This window comes from Amaranthus tricolor, chromosome 14 (genome assembly GCF_026212465.1).
Source record: "Amaranthus tricolor cultivar Red isolate AtriRed21 chromosome 14, ASM2621246v1, whole genome shotgun sequence".
NCBI lineage: Eukaryota > Viridiplantae > Streptophyta > Magnoliopsida > Caryophyllales > Amaranthaceae > Amaranthus > Amaranthus tricolor.
This window is the reverse complement of record NC_080060.1, coordinates 7,551,914-7,569,682: the sequence shown is the minus strand read 5'-3', so window position 1 is coordinate 7,569,682 and position 17,769 is coordinate 7,551,914. Positions and strand designations below refer to the sequence as shown.

At 33.3% G+C, this 17,769-nt stretch overlaps 2 protein-coding genes across 2 annotated transcripts; both read right to left on the bottom strand.

Moving 5' to 3' along the window:
* Nucleotides 1–1,181: 1,181 nt before the first annotated feature.
* LOC130799533 (probable copper-transporting ATPase HMA5) lies at nt 1,182–9,367 on the bottom strand. Its single transcript, XM_057662647.1, has 6 exons — nt 8,824–9,367; nt 5,117–6,508; nt 4,767–5,021; nt 3,417–3,539; nt 2,366–2,845; nt 1,182–1,841 (listed from the first exon to the last, which is right to left on the bottom strand). Exons 1-6 carry the CDS (start codon nt 9,115–9,117, stop codon nt 1,425–1,427), a joined length of 2,961 nt encoding a protein of 986 aa, XP_057518630.1. The 5' UTR covers nt 9,118–9,367; the 3' UTR covers nt 1,182–1,424.
* A 2,174-nt stretch (nt 9,368–11,541) lies between these two features.
* Nucleotides 11,542–15,200, bottom strand: LOC130799534 (tubulin beta-8 chain). The gene is made up of 3 exons (XM_057662648.1): nt 14,664–15,200; nt 13,847–14,116; nt 11,542–12,422 (listed from the first exon to the last, which is right to left on the bottom strand). The coding sequence occupies exons 1-3, from the start codon at nt 15,055–15,057 to the stop codon at nt 11,752–11,754; spliced, it is 1,335 nt and encodes a 444-aa protein (XP_057518631.1). The 5' UTR covers nt 15,058–15,200; the 3' UTR covers nt 11,542–11,751.
* Nucleotides 15,201–17,769: the final 2,569 nt, after the last annotated feature.

Genomic DNA, 17,769 nt, shown 5'->3' with positions numbered 1-17,769 from the left:
TCTTGGTTTAATGGTATTGATTGGAGGTCATTAAGGTTGATCATCAATGGGTGATTTATTGTGCCATGACCCTTTTCTATACTTGGAGTAATATAAATAGGGGCTTGGAAAGGATGCTATAGACACCAATTTTCTGAATTCTTATTCTTGCTTTTCTCTTTTGTATTCTTTCAAAAAGAGTTATAAACTTTTTGTTAGAACTTCCAAAGCTTATAATTCATCAAACACTTGTTATTAAGTGACATACCCTAAGTACTAAGGGTGTGTTGTATTGTTTGTATCTCGTTGTGAATTTTCAAGTCAAAACCCAAGTACCTTTGTGGGGAAAATATCACAAAAGGTTAGTAATTATACGCCTACAACAAATATCAAGTTTTCGAATAACAGTTGTCGTTACAAAGATAATCTTCAAGTTTATTCTTAGTATATTCTTGTAAGTTTTATTTTAGTCATCAACAAAAGGAAAATACAAATTCCCAAATTGTTATTGTATTTTGCATTATTAGTTTATAATAAATAATAGTTTGTATAAAAGAGAAAATTGCAATCTCGATTTGCTTGTAAATTGGTAAAATTAAAATTATTAAGCTACCTAGCTCTCCAACGTTGCAGCGAGTCTCGAACCGGCATTCACCAACCCTCAGCATTTCATGGACAACTTCGCTACCAACTGAGCTCGCAAACATTCAATGAATTAAAAAAAATTCTAAGATGGTGTTTTACTCTTAGATCTTTTTTCTCAAAATTATAATTTAGATTAAATCGTCATCGCCAATAGCGGTTTGCCAAAAAAAATACCAAACCATTATTTGAAATAATGAATTGAGCTAAAGAACAAAAAAAATATTCAAATACCATTCTATATGGACAGTTCTATGTAAAATAAGTTTCCCATGAGTATATGGTGGAATAAATTCCAAACGACATTATAGGGCAAACATTCATATGAATAGTGCCAATAACTATAATGTAGCAAGTATTTTCCCATGAGTATAGGGCAAGCATTCATATGAATAAAATAAGTTTCCCATGAGTATATGGTGGAATAAATTCTTTGATAGGGTGGAAAATTATATAAAATTAATGTTATGAAAGTATGCGATTAGACGATTCGAACAAGGATCCACTTGACTATTTTTTTGTTACACATTAACCGTAATATATAAAATAAACTTCAACTATGAATAGTGCCAATAACCATAATATAGCAAGTATTTCAGCATTTAAAAAGTACTATTTACATCATTGCATGAATTATTGAAATACTTCATATGTCCCTTCAAGTTTACACCAGATTTAAAAACTCTCAAGATATTTGAATCTTGTGGTGCAAACTGAAAGTGACGGAGTGAGTATTTTACAAAACCAATATTGTTGTATCACACTACTAAATGGCATATGCTACACTACATACGAGACTTCCATCATTCAACCCTTATTTCCCTAACTTCAAGAGTGTCCAACTTCTTGGGTCTTTTGTAATTCTTCAGCAAGAGAGACCAGCAAACAACACTGACTGAAGAAGCAGCCATAGCTGCTCCAGCAATCCATGGTGGTAAGCGGAATCTAAGTGAAGGGAATAACGCTCCTGCAGCGATTGGGATACCGAGCACATTGTAACCCAAAGCCCATAGGTAATTCAAACGTATCCGGGTGAATGTTTTTCTCGAGAGATCAATGGCAGTTATCACGTCCTCTAAATTGCTCTTCATAAGAACAATGTCTGCTGCTTCAATCGCTATGTCGGTCCCAGCACCAATTGCCATTCCAACATCGGCAGCCACAAGTGCTGGTGAATCATTTATACCATCTCCTACCATCGCCACTACATAACCTTCACCCTGTATTTGTTGTCCGTAAGACGATGTATAAGTGATCGCAATTTAGAGAAAATCATGTACGCCAAGAACATTCATCAAATTTATCTTGAAACTGAAAATTCAAGCAGAGTACCAGCGTCTAGCGAAAATATTAAACTAAAGCTTCATGTTACTACAACAAAATTAACTTTTCGCGACATAAGGATTTAGTGACATTTTAAAAAATATCACTGATTTATATTTTTAGTGTAATAATTATTGGTTTTTATTTTAAGTTCTACTATAAGTGATTTAGTAACACTTTATTTAACCTTTAGTGACATATGTGATTGTTACTATAGTCTATAGTGACATAAGAAATGTCAATAAATCCTATATCATAAAAAGCTTTAGTATGATTTTTTATTATGCTGCTAAATGGTCTTAAAAAATATCACTAAATCCACTATATATAACACTAGAAATTTAAAGTACTTACATTTAGATAAAATGTCACTAAATATATCTTACTAAAAGTATGTTATGTTGTAGTGTGTAAATCATACCTGTAATTCCTTGACTTTCTCGGCTTTCTGCTCAGGCTTGGCTTCAGCAATCACGGTCTCAATTCCGACTTGTTTGGCTATGGAGTTTGCAGTCCCGTTGTTGTCACCAGTCACCATGATGCTCTTGACATTCATAGACTTAAGAATAGATATGACATCTTGTGCACTGGGCTTCAAAGGATCAGAAATGGCGATAACCCCTGCTAGTGTGCCGCCAATCGATACCAGGATACCGGTTTGAGCCATAGCTTCGGCCTCAGAAAGCAATTCCTCTGCCTCAATAGAAATGGCAATACCTTGGTCCAACATCAAGCCCTTATTTCCGACCAGGATCTCTTGATTTCGGACTATGGCCTTTACACCATGACCAGTGATAGCAACGAAGTCCGTTGCTTCTGGCCAGATGTGATTTTCCATCTCTTCTCCAAGTTTCTTGGCATACTCGACTACGGCCTTTGCCAATGGATGCTCGCTGTTAATCTGTGATGATGAAAAAATCATGATCATTACGTACAATATGTGATATACTAAGTCTCTTACTACACAACTTATCAGGACGGAAAATTATTTGATAATCTCTAATCAGCATTCTTTATAACATTGAATTCCATTTTGGGTATCATTGATTTAACCATTGCTTATAATAAGTGAATAAGCTTCATCATGAAAATTAGAACTTATGTATAAATCTCTGCAAAGCTATTTACTGTTCATCAATTTGCAAAAAACAAGGTCGCATTGTATGGTATTCAGTGTAACATGATTAGCCAGTCAATTCGTTTTTTTGGATTAGCGATTCGCTCAAAATGACCCTAAAATAGCCCAAAATCGACCATAATTCACTTTTTTTGATTCGCGATTCACAAGGAGATTAATGAATCATGTGACAGTGATCATATCGGGCGCGTCATAAAGGTTTTCAAATTACCGAACAGGTATTAACCACATCGAGGTGTAAAAAAACCCAGCAAATCAGGAGTATGAACAAATAATATTGGTGTAAAAGAACAGAAATAATACTGTGAATTCTACTTTCAGAAGGAGTTACTACCTCAGCTGCAGCAACCAGTTCATAAAACTCCCGAAGAACCATTTGTCTCAAGAGTCGCGTGCTCACAACTACTGGCTTGCCTTCGGTGAGAGTCCCAGTCTTGTCAAACACAATGCAATTCACCTACATAATGTTGTTTTAAATTAAAAATATTAGGGATAAAAAATTTGATGTGGTAAAAAAATCTACAAAATCAATCAATTCTACGATGCAACATCTAAATTAGTAGTCATTACCAGCTTTCTTAATACAACAATGGTGTACTATGATTGAGCATACCAAGAAGCCCATGTAAAATTGAACCAATTGGGAGAGTTCAACTAGAACTATCCATATATGATATTATGGGACAATGTAACATATATGCTAGAGAAAAGAACCTATATGTTATATGAGCACTTTTAGCATTATTTTCTGATAATAGTTCAAAAATAGAAGCATTATCATTAAAAGATCAAGTTCCTATCGGGGTAGAGTCGTAGAGATGAAGTCATGATCTTGCCCTCAACAAAAATAAGGATATACCCATCAAGAGAGTGTTTGATTTCAGTAAATATTTCATCCTTTACAACGCGGTTTTTTTTTACTTTACGACGCGGGAAAAATCAGTTCGTTTATTTTTAAAACCTTTACAACGCGGCCGATGCGATGCGATGCGGCCTTGTTTTTATGTCCCCACTCCTAACCTTCTTTCTCTCCTCTCATTTGTCCTCTACCCTCTAGTTTGATTTAGCTTCTTTCTAACTTTTCAAGTGCGGAACCAACCAACTAAAATCTGAACTACTTATGCTTTTTCCCTTATCCAGATACTAAGTTTATTTTCAGACTAAAGCTAGCTTAAAACCCTTGAACTGAAATGTTATCATCGAGTAACAAGGGAAAGAAAGTGCACCAGCTAGTTTATAAAAATTCCATTTTCTCGAATCATATAACACACCTCAAAAAACTATTAAAGTTTTCCCTACTGTTCAAATACTTGGAAAATGGAGGCAATCATCACTGCAAAGAACAAAAAAAATAAAGCACCTAGAATCAAACGGCTAGAGTGAACTAAGTGAAGACTGCACCAGGTTTGGAGTCAAAATAGTGCAAAAACAAGGCCGCATCACCGTATCGCGACCGTATCGTAAAGGTTTTAAGTTTACCGCGACTGAAATATAGGCCGTATTGACCACGAAATCATCTGCATCGACCATTACCTCAACCGTGACCGAAATCGTACTTTTGCACTATGTCAAAAGGAACCAAGAACCATGGAAACCGCATACTCTACTGATAGCAACGGTAAGCAAAATTCTTTATACTATTCCCATTAATTGATATAAAAACGATTGCTCAACTACAGCTTACCTTGTGTGCACTTTCCAGAGCTTGACCACCTTTAATGAGAACACCTTGAGAAGCACCAATTCCAGTACCAACCATAACAGCAGTGGGTGTTGCCAAACCCAGAGCACATGGGCAGGCTATAACCATGACAGAAATCCCAAATTGTAATGCTAGTTCAAAGCTATCCATGGATGAAGGTATCCATGATTTCGGGTAGCCATTGAATTTTCCAGCTAAATACCAAGCTAGCCAAGTTGAAATTGAAAGAATTATGACCTAAGGAAATACAATGATTATTAACTGATGTAACATAAGAATTAGCATACTTCAGGGCATCAAAAAGAAGGAATATAATGTAAATGATGACTAACCAAAGGCACAAAAAATTTAGAGATTCGATCAGCAAGCTTCTGCACAGGTGCTTTGGCCATTTGTGCCGATTCTACAAGACGAACAATTTGAGAAAGTGCACTTTCTGACCCAACCCTTGTCGCCTTAATATGTAACACCCCATTCTGATTTACAGTCCCTCCAATCACTACATCGCCATTCCTCTTAGGAACCGGCCTCGATTCCCCTGTTATCATACTTTCATTTACATAGCTTTGCCCCCACATTACAAAACCGTCACAGGCTACTTTTGCCCCAGGAATAACCTTAAGCACATCATTTTTTTGAATCAATCTGCTATCAATATCTTTTTCGTTTGTCACATTTCCATCAATGTCAAGGGTCAATAGTGTCGCCGTTTCTGGGGCCAAGTCCATGAGCTTGGCAATAGCGGCAGATGTCTTTCCCTTCGCTAGAACTTCTAGATACTTTCCTAGAAGGACAAAGGAGATGAGCATCGAGCTTGTCTCAAAGAAATCAGTTCCCTCGAACATTGTAGATGTAGCAGCTCGAAGCACAATGTAAACTGAATAGAAGTATGCTGCATTTGTTCCCAAGGCAATCAAAACATCCATGTTTGCAGAACCATGTCTTAACGCCTTGTATGACCCAGAATAAAATCGCCAACCAATGATGAATTGAACAGGACTTGCTAAAACCCACCTCAATATTTCTCCTACAGTCAGCATCTTCACTACTTTGGTATCAAATATATTTTTCACACCCGGAATATACATAAAAACCATAGAGGTCAGAAACACTGGTATTGTAAAGATGAGGCTCCACAAAAATGATCGATAATACTGCTTGACTTGTTCTTGTTTATGAGAATCTCGTCCTCGTTCTTCAGAATAAATCGTAGCCTTAAAGTGCCCGGACCCAGTTGACTCGATCAATTCAATAAAATTTCTAGGTCCTGTAATATCTGGTTCATACGAAATGGATATTTTCTCGAGAGTGGGATCAGTTTCTATGGTTTGGACACCAGGAAGTGCTTTTAGTGAGCTTTCAAGAATTTTCCATGAATCATCTGTCCTTACCCCATCAACCTTTAGTTGCACCTTACTTCTATCTTCTCCTGTGCTGATAAGTACAGCTTCAAACCCGCTATCTTCTACAGCTTCCAGTAGTTTGCTGTAACTGACCAGCTTCGAATCGTAATGAATTTCTGCCTCTTCGGTAGCTAGTGCAACTTGAGCCTTTTTGACACCATGAACTCCAAGAAGACTAGCTTCGACAGAATTTGCACAAGTGGTACAAGTCATACCCTTTATATGTACCCGGCACATATGGTTGTTACCTTCACTAATCACTTCTTCAATCAATGCAGCCTCAAAGCCAACATCCTCGATTGTTTCACGAATTTTTTCCTCCTATACAAAATGCATAAACATAACGAATTAACAGATGATAAATATGGAATTTGAAATATTTGTTGCAATTTTCTTCTTAGGTCCTGTTCTCTAAAACATACAAAAATAACTCTATAAATACAAAAAATGAAGAGCAAACTTTGATAGAGAGTAAAACAACACTTCATTGCACCAAACCAACAGATTCAAACTCAGACTCGTTTACATCTTAGAAGTGATTTCTTATGAGAATCTCACACCATTCGAAAACCTGAGTCATATCAAAGAGATTGCTTTGAAAGTTCTACAACATAGTACGAATACAAACCCTGATCTCCCTCGAACACCTAAACAACAATAATGCTAAGGTCTTAATCCCAACAATTTGGGGTCAGCAGCATCAACTCAAATGAATAAACGTGAAAAATCGTCTACAACAGAAATTATACTTTATTCGATCCTACACACAATAGTTTCGGCATGATGCTGCATATATTCTAGGTGTAGGTACATTGAAGAATACAATGACAATACACTCATAACCAGAAACACAAAGCAAAATTAGCACAAACAAGATCACACTGAAGATTTGGAGTAACTTGTATTAAAACCCATAAGTTATTCAATATTAAACAACAATAATGCAAAAGTATTAATCTCGTAAAATGGGATAATTCACAGGAACCAATGATAAAGTCCCAATGATCATCCACGTAAATTATATTCCTCCATGCATTTATATCTCTTATTATATAAAATTCTAGGCCAAAATTTCTCATATCCTTCCACACTTTTCATCAAAGTCATCTTTAGCCTTCCTCTCCCTTTTTTGAAATCTCCATGGTTCCAATTTCCAACCTTCAACCTTCCTTACTAAGCTTGTTTCCCTATTTCGTCACACATGCTCAAATGAAACAAGACAATTTTCCTTCATCTTATCTTCTATGTTTATATTACTTATATTTATCTTTTAATGTATGTTCGCTCATCCATCTTAGCACATCCATCTCATATACCCGTATCTTCCTATTATAGTTTTTTTTTTTAAAGAACCGACATTTTAACTCATATAACGTTAGTCCAATTCTTGTCGAATAAATTTTCGCTTAGCCTTGGAGGAACTCCTTGATCATATAAAACTCCAGATGCACTTCTGTTTCCACTTGAGCCAGCCATAGTACAATATTGAATCAAGTGTGTCACATCTTAGTTAGCACCTAGGTTTCTCTAAAAGACTGATCCTAGATACTTATGTCAACAAAACTTTAACAAGTATCTATGGCGCCAATGTTAATAGGTGGCTCCAAGTCCCACCTAAGATGTTGTTTGGGGTTAGATGTACGCAGCGTTACCCTTGTTTGTTGTGACAAATAGTTTATTTCCGATTCACCTTTGATAGAAAATATCATCTCCGACTTTCCAAATTTACATAAATATAAAGTACACGTGATTGGAAAATTTTTTTTACTATTGTTCATTATACTCTAAACTAAAAAACTACATATATTTGCCCCATCGAAATAAGAGTCACAACAGTTACTTATGTCTAGAAGTTCAGAAGAAAGAAATAGTCTTTAAGTTAAGGGTTTATCAAATTCAGCTCAACAACATTTCAAAACCCTAGTCACATTAACTAGTTCCTAACTAGCCTAGAATGGGGTTTAAAGTGTCGAGCATACGCAACCTTACCTTGATAAACACTTATTATTGATGATAAAGGGGTTCTTCACTATCGACCCTTAGTGGTAAACATATTTAGTGATGATTTAATTAACATATTGGTATAGTACATTATAATTCAAAATGAAAAATTATAAATGTTTGGCCCTTTGACCCTATCGAAACAAGGGAACTTTATCGAAAAAAGGGACATTTTATCAGAAAATTAGTTTAAACAAATTCCATAAGTACAATCAATTCAGTAAAAGTCATACCAATTTCATTTAGATGTCTCACCAAAATTAGAATGAATAAACACAAACTTTCAAATAAATCTCTATTGAACTGAGTCAATCTTTACAACTTTATAGTGTAATCTTAGATTGATCACTTTTATTTAAAAAACAATTAGAATGAACTAATTACATAAACTCGTCTCATAATGAGACCACAAGACTTATTCATGAATAAATTATGAGCACTACAAAATTCCTTTCCAACCCATCAAAATCAACCTAAAAACACTCTAAAAACCCCTTCAAATTGGCAGAACAAGACAAGAAAACCCCCTTCAAATTGACAGAACAAGACAAGAAAAACATTCCATCGAAACACATCGAAAACAAACAACACGAAAGTATTTAAAGGCATAAGAAAGATAGAGAGAGTGATCTAACATCAACAAAAGAAGGAAAAAAGATGACTTGAGCCCTATTATTCAAAACATCGACAATAGCTTCTTGAATACCGGGAAGTCGTTTAATAGCTTTCTCAACAGAACCAGCACATGCAGAACAACTCATACCCGTCACTGAAAACAGAGCTTTCGATTCAGACCCTTGTATTAATTTCTCCTTCGAAAATCCTTTTGGGTATTTTGGCATGGATGGGTAGTGAGGTTTCGGTGATGAACCTGTCTGAATGATCTCACTCCGAAAACATGCAAATGATAGAAGTTTGGCTGCCGCCATTGATGAATGCTTTAGTTTTTCTTCTCTTGATGATTTTGTTTTCGATATTGTTTAAGGTAGGAACGTAGACGTATTAATGTATAGTGTCTACGCTAAGAATGATTATTAAAAAATTATATTGCCGGAAAATATGGTGGGTATGGAATTCGTCAAAACTCAAAGTAACTTTGGTTAGTTGAAAAGCTTTCACCAACAAATAGTTGAGCAGGTACTCTATGGGGAGATTATGTTTTTGAGGGAAGTATTCTGATTTCAGCCCATTAAAGATTAATATTTACTTATTGTATTTTTAATATTTATTTATGTTATTTTTAATGTTTATTTATCGTATTCTTAATGTCTACTTTTAATATCTTAAATGTCTATTTACATCATTCTTAATACCTAATTATAATATTTTTAAAAATATATAATTGATCGGACCAATTATAAATGGTTTCTTAAAGAGACCGTCTCTCACAAGAATTTATGATAGTAGACTACCTTAGTCTAATTATGAAACAATGTCATAATTATTTTATTTTTATAATAATCAAGTTATCATTTTACCACTATAATAAATAATCACTTAAAAATGGTAAGTTATCACAAAAGTATAAGTGGACCATCCATCCCATTTGAGTACTTCTTTTGTTTTTATTTTATATTATTATTATAATTGTTTTTTTCACAATTTTCAAAGTATGTGTTCGACATTAAATATTTATCAGTGCATATTATAAAAAATTATAAAAAGTACATAATAAAATTCTAAAGATGAATTTGATAAAATTTCACTTGAATATATTTTTAACTTATAAAATATTCATGAAAAATCCATGTGAATATTCCTTATTTGATAATACATCAATTTAAGAAAAAGAGAAAAAAGTAAAGAAAAAATAATAAATAATGATAATTGTGTTAATAGTTGGATGTAGAAGAATATAAAGTAAATGAAAAGTTAACCAAATAAAAAGTTGTATATGTAATGTGAAGATGTTAAAGGAGATAAGAGGGAATAAGATTACAAAATTTATCTTTAAAAAAAAAATATAAGTAAATAAACAAATTCAAAGTCAACATATAAATCTGATAAGATTTCTCATCAAAAAAATAAGAAATTTAAAAAATAATAGAAGGATTCCTTTGATCATGAGCTAATGGAGGATGGGAGCAACATATTTATAAAAAGTCAAAAAAGCATGATGTAGGTGTGATTATGAATGAAAAAGAAAGAAGAGGATGAATTGTCATCTTTAATTTTTTTAGAAGATAGAATAAATCTAACAAATTTGAAATTCAATTTAATTTTAGTGGGTTAAATACTTGATAGAAGAAAGTGATAAAAATGTGAACTTCACATTTTAAATTTTTGTAAATTGGGATATATTTATATCCTTATAGATATTAAGATTTAAATTATACTTCCTCCGTTTTAAATTATTTGCAATATTTTTTTTTTTTACGTAATTTAATTCTTAATATCTCTAACTATATATAATAAAAAATTACTCCCTCCGTTCCTTTTTGATCTTCCACATTACTATAACGGGTAGTTTCAAAAGTTCTTCCACTTTAGAATACTTTCTATTTTTAGAAAGTTTTTATCTCACTTTTACCCCTTAAAATCCCCCTTTTCTTTTAATGTACCCATTTTCTTTTATTTATAATTATTTTCTCTCTCATACTTCCCATACAATCATTGCTTCACACTACTATTTAATTAAAATAATACCCACTACAACCTCATACTTCCAATACAATCATTACTTCTCACTATTATATAATTAAAATAATTCCCACTACCACCAAAAATTCTCTTTTTCTTAATCTTTGTGAAATACTCAAATAGGAAGAACAAATAGGAACGGAGGGAGTATAAAATTTTGATAATCTTTGCTTCGAAACAAATCAAACAAGATCCCACTTAACTATATCTTAACTTTTAAATTAAAAATTAATTACAAATTAAAAATTATTAGTGAATAGTGTAAATATTACTAATTATGACTAATTTGAAACATAGAAAATATTTTTAAAAAAAACTGTAAAAAAACAAACATAACTAACTTTATGAAATAGAAGGAGTGTTGAATATGATTTCACATCAAAGCCAAGGAAAAATGACTTAACATGGTCCTAACAACCTACTTCCCTATCATTAATGATTTAAAATGTACTCGCTGTGTCCTGAATAATCTGCATAAAAAAATGTTATTTTTTAAGAAAAAAATAGATAATAGTAATAAATGAAGAGAGAGAATGAATTATGTAGATAAAATAGAAAGAGAAGTAAAATATATAAACCAGATTAAAAGGAAGTGATGGACCATAGTCCAAAAATAAAAATGATGTAAATTAAATGAAACGTACCAAATTAAATGCGACGGAGGGCGTAGAATCCCTTGCAAAAACAAAACAAGAGCTAGGAAGTTCAGCAAGTACAAAAGAACTATGTGGCAATCTCTTGAAAACGAAAAAAAGTCCCATGCTTAGAAACTTTCAAACTAAAAAATGTAGATGACTAAAATGTCAGCACACATGCACATATTCCATATAAAAATCCAGCAACAATTGTATGTATCACAAGCATTTCACAAGTAGACAAGCTGTCTGAACCTAAAGAACATTGAACACATTTAATGCTTAGGTTTATTCTTCCTCTGGGTAATCCTCCTCCTCATCATACTCCTCATCAGCAGTTGCGTCCTGGTATTGCTGATACTCGGCGACCAGATCATTCATGTTGCTCTCTGCTTCAGTAAACTCCATCTCGTCCATCCCTTCACCAGTGTACCAATGCAAGAAGGCCTTTCTACGGAACATAGCAGTGAATTGCTCGCTCACACGGCGGAACATTTCCTGTATTGATGTTGAGTTTCCGATGAATGTGGATGCCATCTTCAGGCCTGTGGGTGGAATATCACACACAGTTGACTTCACATTGTTTGGAATCCACTCCACAAAGTAGGAAGAGTTCTTGTTCTGGACATTGATCATTTGTTCATCAACTTCTTTGGTGCTCATCTTGCCACGGAACATGGCTGATGCTGTCAAGTATCTTCCATGACGAGGGTCAGCAGCACACATCATGTTCTTGGCATCCCACATTTGTTGAGTGAGTTCAGGAACAGTAAGGGCCCGATACTGCTGAGACCCACGAGAGGTCAGTGGAGCAAACCCGACCATGAAGAAGTGCAGACGAGGAAATGGTATGAGGTTGACTGCAAGCTTCCTGAGGTCTGAGTTAAGCTGTCCGGGGAAACGAAGGCAGCAAGTAACACCACTCATTGTAGCAGAAATGAGATGGTTCAGGTCTCCAACTGCATGAATGAAGCTTAGTTGTTAGCCATTAAACACAACTGCTTAAATGACGCACATTTTTCGTACAAATACAAATCACAGTCGCATTTTGGTGAAGCAGACACAACTGATAAGAATCAATTTGTACAGATTATCTTAGTTCTTATGAACTTAACAGAAAGTCCAAAACAAATGAACTGTTTCACAGGGTTAACAGCCTCTTTAATTCTTAAAGGGATGGTTTTAAACTAAAGATAATTATGTAATGTGGTTAAAAATTGCTCAAATCAGTGTTAACCCAGGATATCATCTAGCATCTCCTACACTTCACACGTTTTCAAAACTCCAATGCATAGCACAAATTCTAAAATTTGAAAACAACATACAAAGTGAAACTTGAGCTTTACCAATTCACCAGATTTTGGAGACAGCACAGATAATCTTCTTTAATATGCTTCATTTGATTATTTCACAAATGTCCATATAAAAATCATAGATCTGTAAGCTTGTAGCTCATACGAGTATTTGTATCATAGATGGATCTAGTGGGGTTAAGAGGATAAACATTAATAGACTTATAGTCCATCTACAATATTCTAATGTATATTATTTTATCTTGTTTTATCCCGGTTAATTAAGGAGTATATAAGGAGTTGTTTAAGGCATTGTACGTAGTGGGGTTATTTCTGTCTTTGGAAATGTAGAGAATCCATTATGAAGGAATAAACTAGAAAATGTAGAAAATTAAGAGAAATGAAGAGTATTGTATAATAAAACAATTCAAGCTAGCATACAAGTAGATGCATAAACTAACCACATGTCAACACCCTTATGCTTGGTGGAGCTAAATATACATAACCTTACCCTAGTATGAGATCATGACTCTTGATCACAAACATCATTTGCGACTTCACATAATAAGACAGGCAAATGAGCAAGATAACTCATTCATAACAAAAGGAGAAAAGAAAAAACATCAAGCACACTAAGATATCAGTGAGACCACTACCCACCATAAAATTGATATTTATTCCTCCTGCTGACCTACCACATTATCACAACTGTATAAAGTTGTGTACATTGTTATCACTGAAAGATGATGTTTGGATTATCTATGCACAACCCAACAACCGATAGTAACCCAAAACAAGATATCTGGTCTGTCCAATCTCTATAATTAGTGTACAGGCTGAAAGATCTCTCATTCTTACAAAAATCTCATAATATTATGTGCAATGGTCAATGGACCACACATTAACCAAACTATTCGATTATTCGACCTTATTATACTTCAAGTTGGTTGCAAATCATTGTTTATTTAAGTCAATCAAGCAGGATTTAACATACAGGTTAGCAAAATCCTAGGTAATATAATGTCAAATCATCGTTTATTATACTTCAAGTTGGTTGCAAATCTTTGTTTATTAAAGGCAATGTGACTTACAGCTAGGAGTTGTTAGCTTGAGTGTTCTGAAGCAGATATCGTATAATGCTTCATTGTCAAGCACCATACACTCATCAGCATTCTCCACAAGCTGGTGTACCGAGAGTGTTGCATTGTAAGGCTCCACCACGGTATCAGACACTTTGGGGGATGGAAAGACGGAGAAGGTTAGCATCATTCGGTCTGGGTACTCCTCCCGAATCTTTGATATGAGAAGGGTACCCATACCAGACCCGGTGCCGCCTCCTAGTGAATGACAAACCTGAAACCCTGCAATTTGTACCACAAGTACAGAACTGAAATTAAAAACCTATCCCTAAATCAACACAGATTTCAGTTCTAAATTATTAGCATGAACTATATCTTCCGAATCTAGTATAACTCCACAACAACAAAACAGCAGTCAAATCACTTCATCTCATCTTAACAATTATGGAATCTTTCATAGGGATAAACAATTTTGAACTTAAAATAATCATCAACTAAAATTGAACAGAAAATTTTAAATAAAATAGCGCAAGCATTACCGAACTTTTCTCGAATCTTCGCTATAGCAATTCACAATTTTCCATGATTCAAAATTCAAAAGAACTCTTCAAATGGATTTACTCTAAATTACAAACATTTCTTTATACTAACCAACCAAAAATAAACAAGCACATCTTTAATCAAATAAAAATCAAACAAAATTCTTACAATTCAAAATATATTTACAAAATACCTCAAACTGAACAAAAAAATAGAGAAAAAATTAAACAAAATAATTAAAACTGAAAAAAAAAACTAATTAACCCTAGAAAAGAGGAGGAAAGAATACCTTGAAGACAATCACAATTTTCAGCCTCTTTCCTAACAACATCAAGAACAGAGTCAATAAGTTCGGCACCTTCAGTATAATGACCTTTCGCCCAATTATTTCCTGCTCCAGATTGTCCAAAGACAAAATTATCAGGCCTGAAAATCTGTCCATATGGCCCAGATCTAACACTATCCATGGTACCAGGTTCAAGGTCCATAAGAACAGCACGAGGAACGAATCTCCCACAACTCGCTTCATTGTAGTACACATTAACTCGCTCCAGTTGAAGATCCGACTGGCCATTGTACCGACCCGTTGAGTCAATACCATGTTCGGCACATACAACTTCCCAAAACTTAGCTCCGATTTGGTTTCCACATTGACCACCTTGAATGTGAAGAATTTCTCTCATCTTTGACGTAAAAATGGAGGAGAGAGAAAAAGGTTTTTTTGGTTGGCTTTTGTGAGGGTTTGTTTGGGAGTGAAACGAGGGGATTTTAAATTTTAAGGTGGAAAATTGGATTGGAAGGCGGAATTTTTTGAGTTTTTGAATTTTTTTGGACTTGAGTGAAAGAAAAATAAAAAGGAAGGGAGAATATTTAGGGTATGGAAGGTAGAGTGTAAGACATCGGGTGAAAAATCTAATACCGAATCAAACCAAATTGAATAAATAATTTAGTTTGATTATATTTTAAATTTGGTTTGGTTTAGAGTGAATTTTAATTATAATTTAGTGTTCAGTTTGGACTCGGTTTAGGGTCCAACAAAACCGAAAAAACTAAAATGTTAAAGGCATGTTATATCTTCCATTTCATTTGTTTGAATTTTTGCCCTTATTTGTAGATTTTTGTTAAAAGTTTTTTACTTGTTCAAATTAAAAACCCTAAAGTTATTAACATCTATTTAGGGGCTTGAGAAAGAATAAGTTTGAAACAATACGTGCAAATTTGATTTTCGGTGCAAAATATATAAATCGGTGCAATTCAGTCTATTCGGTTCAATTTGAATTGGTATTTTAAAATTCGGTTTCATTCAATTTAGATTATAAATATTATGATTTGGATTCAGACCGAAAATATCAAAACCGAATTTTATTCGATTTAATTTGGATTTGTATTGTATCCAAACCAAAAACCAAGCTTTCACCCTAATGGAAGGGTGTATGGTAGGTTTATTATGGCGGCGTTATCTTGTTTAGTTAGGGGCATTATTATACTTCGTAACCCTTTTCATTTTATCGCCACCCCTTATATATTGAACTTCCAAGATTGCCTATGGTTACTTTTCAAACCTTCAAATTCTAACATCTCTCTAAAAACTCTCTTCGAATACTTATTGAACTAAAACTAGCTAAAACTAAAAATCGAATTACAATGGCCAACGAAAATGAGCATCAGTATGATTGCGGAATCAATTTGATTATGATAAAATTTGATACATGTTCACTCATTTGACTATAACTTTAAATAGGAAAATCATATAATTGCAATGTTTATGGCATTAGAACCTAGACTTCAAAATCTTTCCAATGATACATTATATGCTCAATTTCGATAATTGAGCAAGAAATGAAATGACGATCGTTTAAAGTTTGTTTGTGCTGAAATTTGATACATGTTCAATCTTTTGGGTATAACTTTTTATAGAAATATATTATTGATGCAAGGTTTGCGTCATTAGTTACTAAACTTCAAGAGCTTTCCAATGATATATTATTATGTCCAATTCCGACAACCGAGCGAGAAATGATGATCATTTAAAGTTTGCATGGATTTTTAACATCTAGTCGCGTGCGACCGGACCGTGGTATGTTCGCGTAAAACGCACAACTCCACCGCAGTCTGATCGCGCGTTTTACGCTACCATACCGCGGTCCGGTCGCGCGCGACTGAATTTAGAAATCACTGCAAACTTTAAACAATCGTCATTTTTCGCTCGATTGTCATAATTGGGCATATAATATGTTGTTGGAAAGATCTTGAAGTCTGGTTTCTAATGCCGCAAACCTTGCATTAATAAGATTTTTCTATAAAAAGTTATGCCCAAAACATTGAATATATATCAAATTTTAATAGAAGCATATTTAAACGATCATCATTTCTCGCTCGGTTATCAAAATTGGGCATGTAATATATCATTGGAAATTTGAAGTCTAGGTTCTAATCCTACAAATATTGTAGTAATATGACATTCCTTTCAAAAGTTTTGGCCAAAAGAGTGATTATGTATCAAATTTCAACACAAAACGTGTGATTAAGTTTATTTTCTGATTTTAAAAAATTGTTTTCTTTTTTAAAATTAAATTTTTTTATTTTAATTTAATTATTACTAATACATTTAGTTTAGTAATAACAATGGTTGATTTATTAATTATAAATAAATTTAAAGACATTTTAGTAATTTTATTAAAAAAAGGTGATGATATAATGAAAAAAGTTGCAAAGTTTAAGGATTGAGTTTAGTTAATACAATGGATGTGTTTGTTTTGCACATTGTCATTGATGGTAATTATTGATTAATAAACTATTCTTAGAGAAGTTTCTCCAATAAATATAAATAATCACAAGAATAAAGAAAATTATAAATTTTATTAAATAATAATAAATTTGATGGAGGAAATTTAGTGAAAAAATTTATTGGGACCAAAACTAATAAAAATATGTTTTTATAAAATTAGTGGAAAACATCGAAAATCATAAGGAATATAAAAATGTTAAAATGAATTTAGTGGAAGATATGCGGGAACTATAAGCATTATTAAAATATTAAAATGACGATAAGTTAGGTTATTTTTGTTTTAAATTTGTGATAAAGTAGAAAAATTATTTATGGGAACAACAAATGAAATAGTTAAAAATGACAAATGGGATCTTTTTTAAGGAATGGAAAAAGTAGTTATTTAAGCTAGCTTTTATGAGAGTGTTTTGTGAAATTTAATAGCTTGTTATTTTGTGTACTAGAGAAAAAATAAGTACAAGATCATAAGCCAATAAAATACGTTAATTTTAACTTAAACGTCAGCATTTTATTTGATTTAGAAGTTATTTATTAAACATTTTTTAAGAGTAAGCTAGTTGTTAAATATCATAATAACGATGAAGATGATGATGATGAAGAAGATAAA

Excerpts from the sequence above, each read along its gene's own strand:
- LOC130799533 (XM_057662647.1), bottom strand. The coding sequence starts at position 9,117 with ATGGCGGCAGCCAAACTTCTATCATTTGCATGTTTTCGGAGTGAGATC. Across the intron at positions 5,022-5,116 it reads CTAAATTTTTTGTGCCTTTG|GTCATAATTCTTTCAATTTC; the intron begins GTTAGTCATCAT and ends GTATTTCCTTAG. Across the intron at positions 2,846-3,416 it reads AACTGGTTGCTGCAGCTGAG|ATTAACAGCGAGCATCCATT; the intron begins GTAGTAACTCCT and ends TCATCATCACAG.
- LOC130799534 (XM_057662648.1), bottom strand. The coding sequence starts at position 15,057 with ATGAGAGAAATTCTTCACATTCAAGGTGGTCAATGTGGAAACCAAATC. Across the intron at positions 14,117-14,663 it reads AAATTGTGATTGTCTTCAAG|GGTTTCAGGTTTGTCATTCA; the intron begins GTATTCTTTCCT and ends TACAAATTGCAG. Across the intron at positions 12,423-13,846 it reads CAAGCTAACAACTCCTAGCT|TTGGAGACCTGAACCATCTC; the intron begins GTAAGTCACATT and ends TCATTCATGCAG.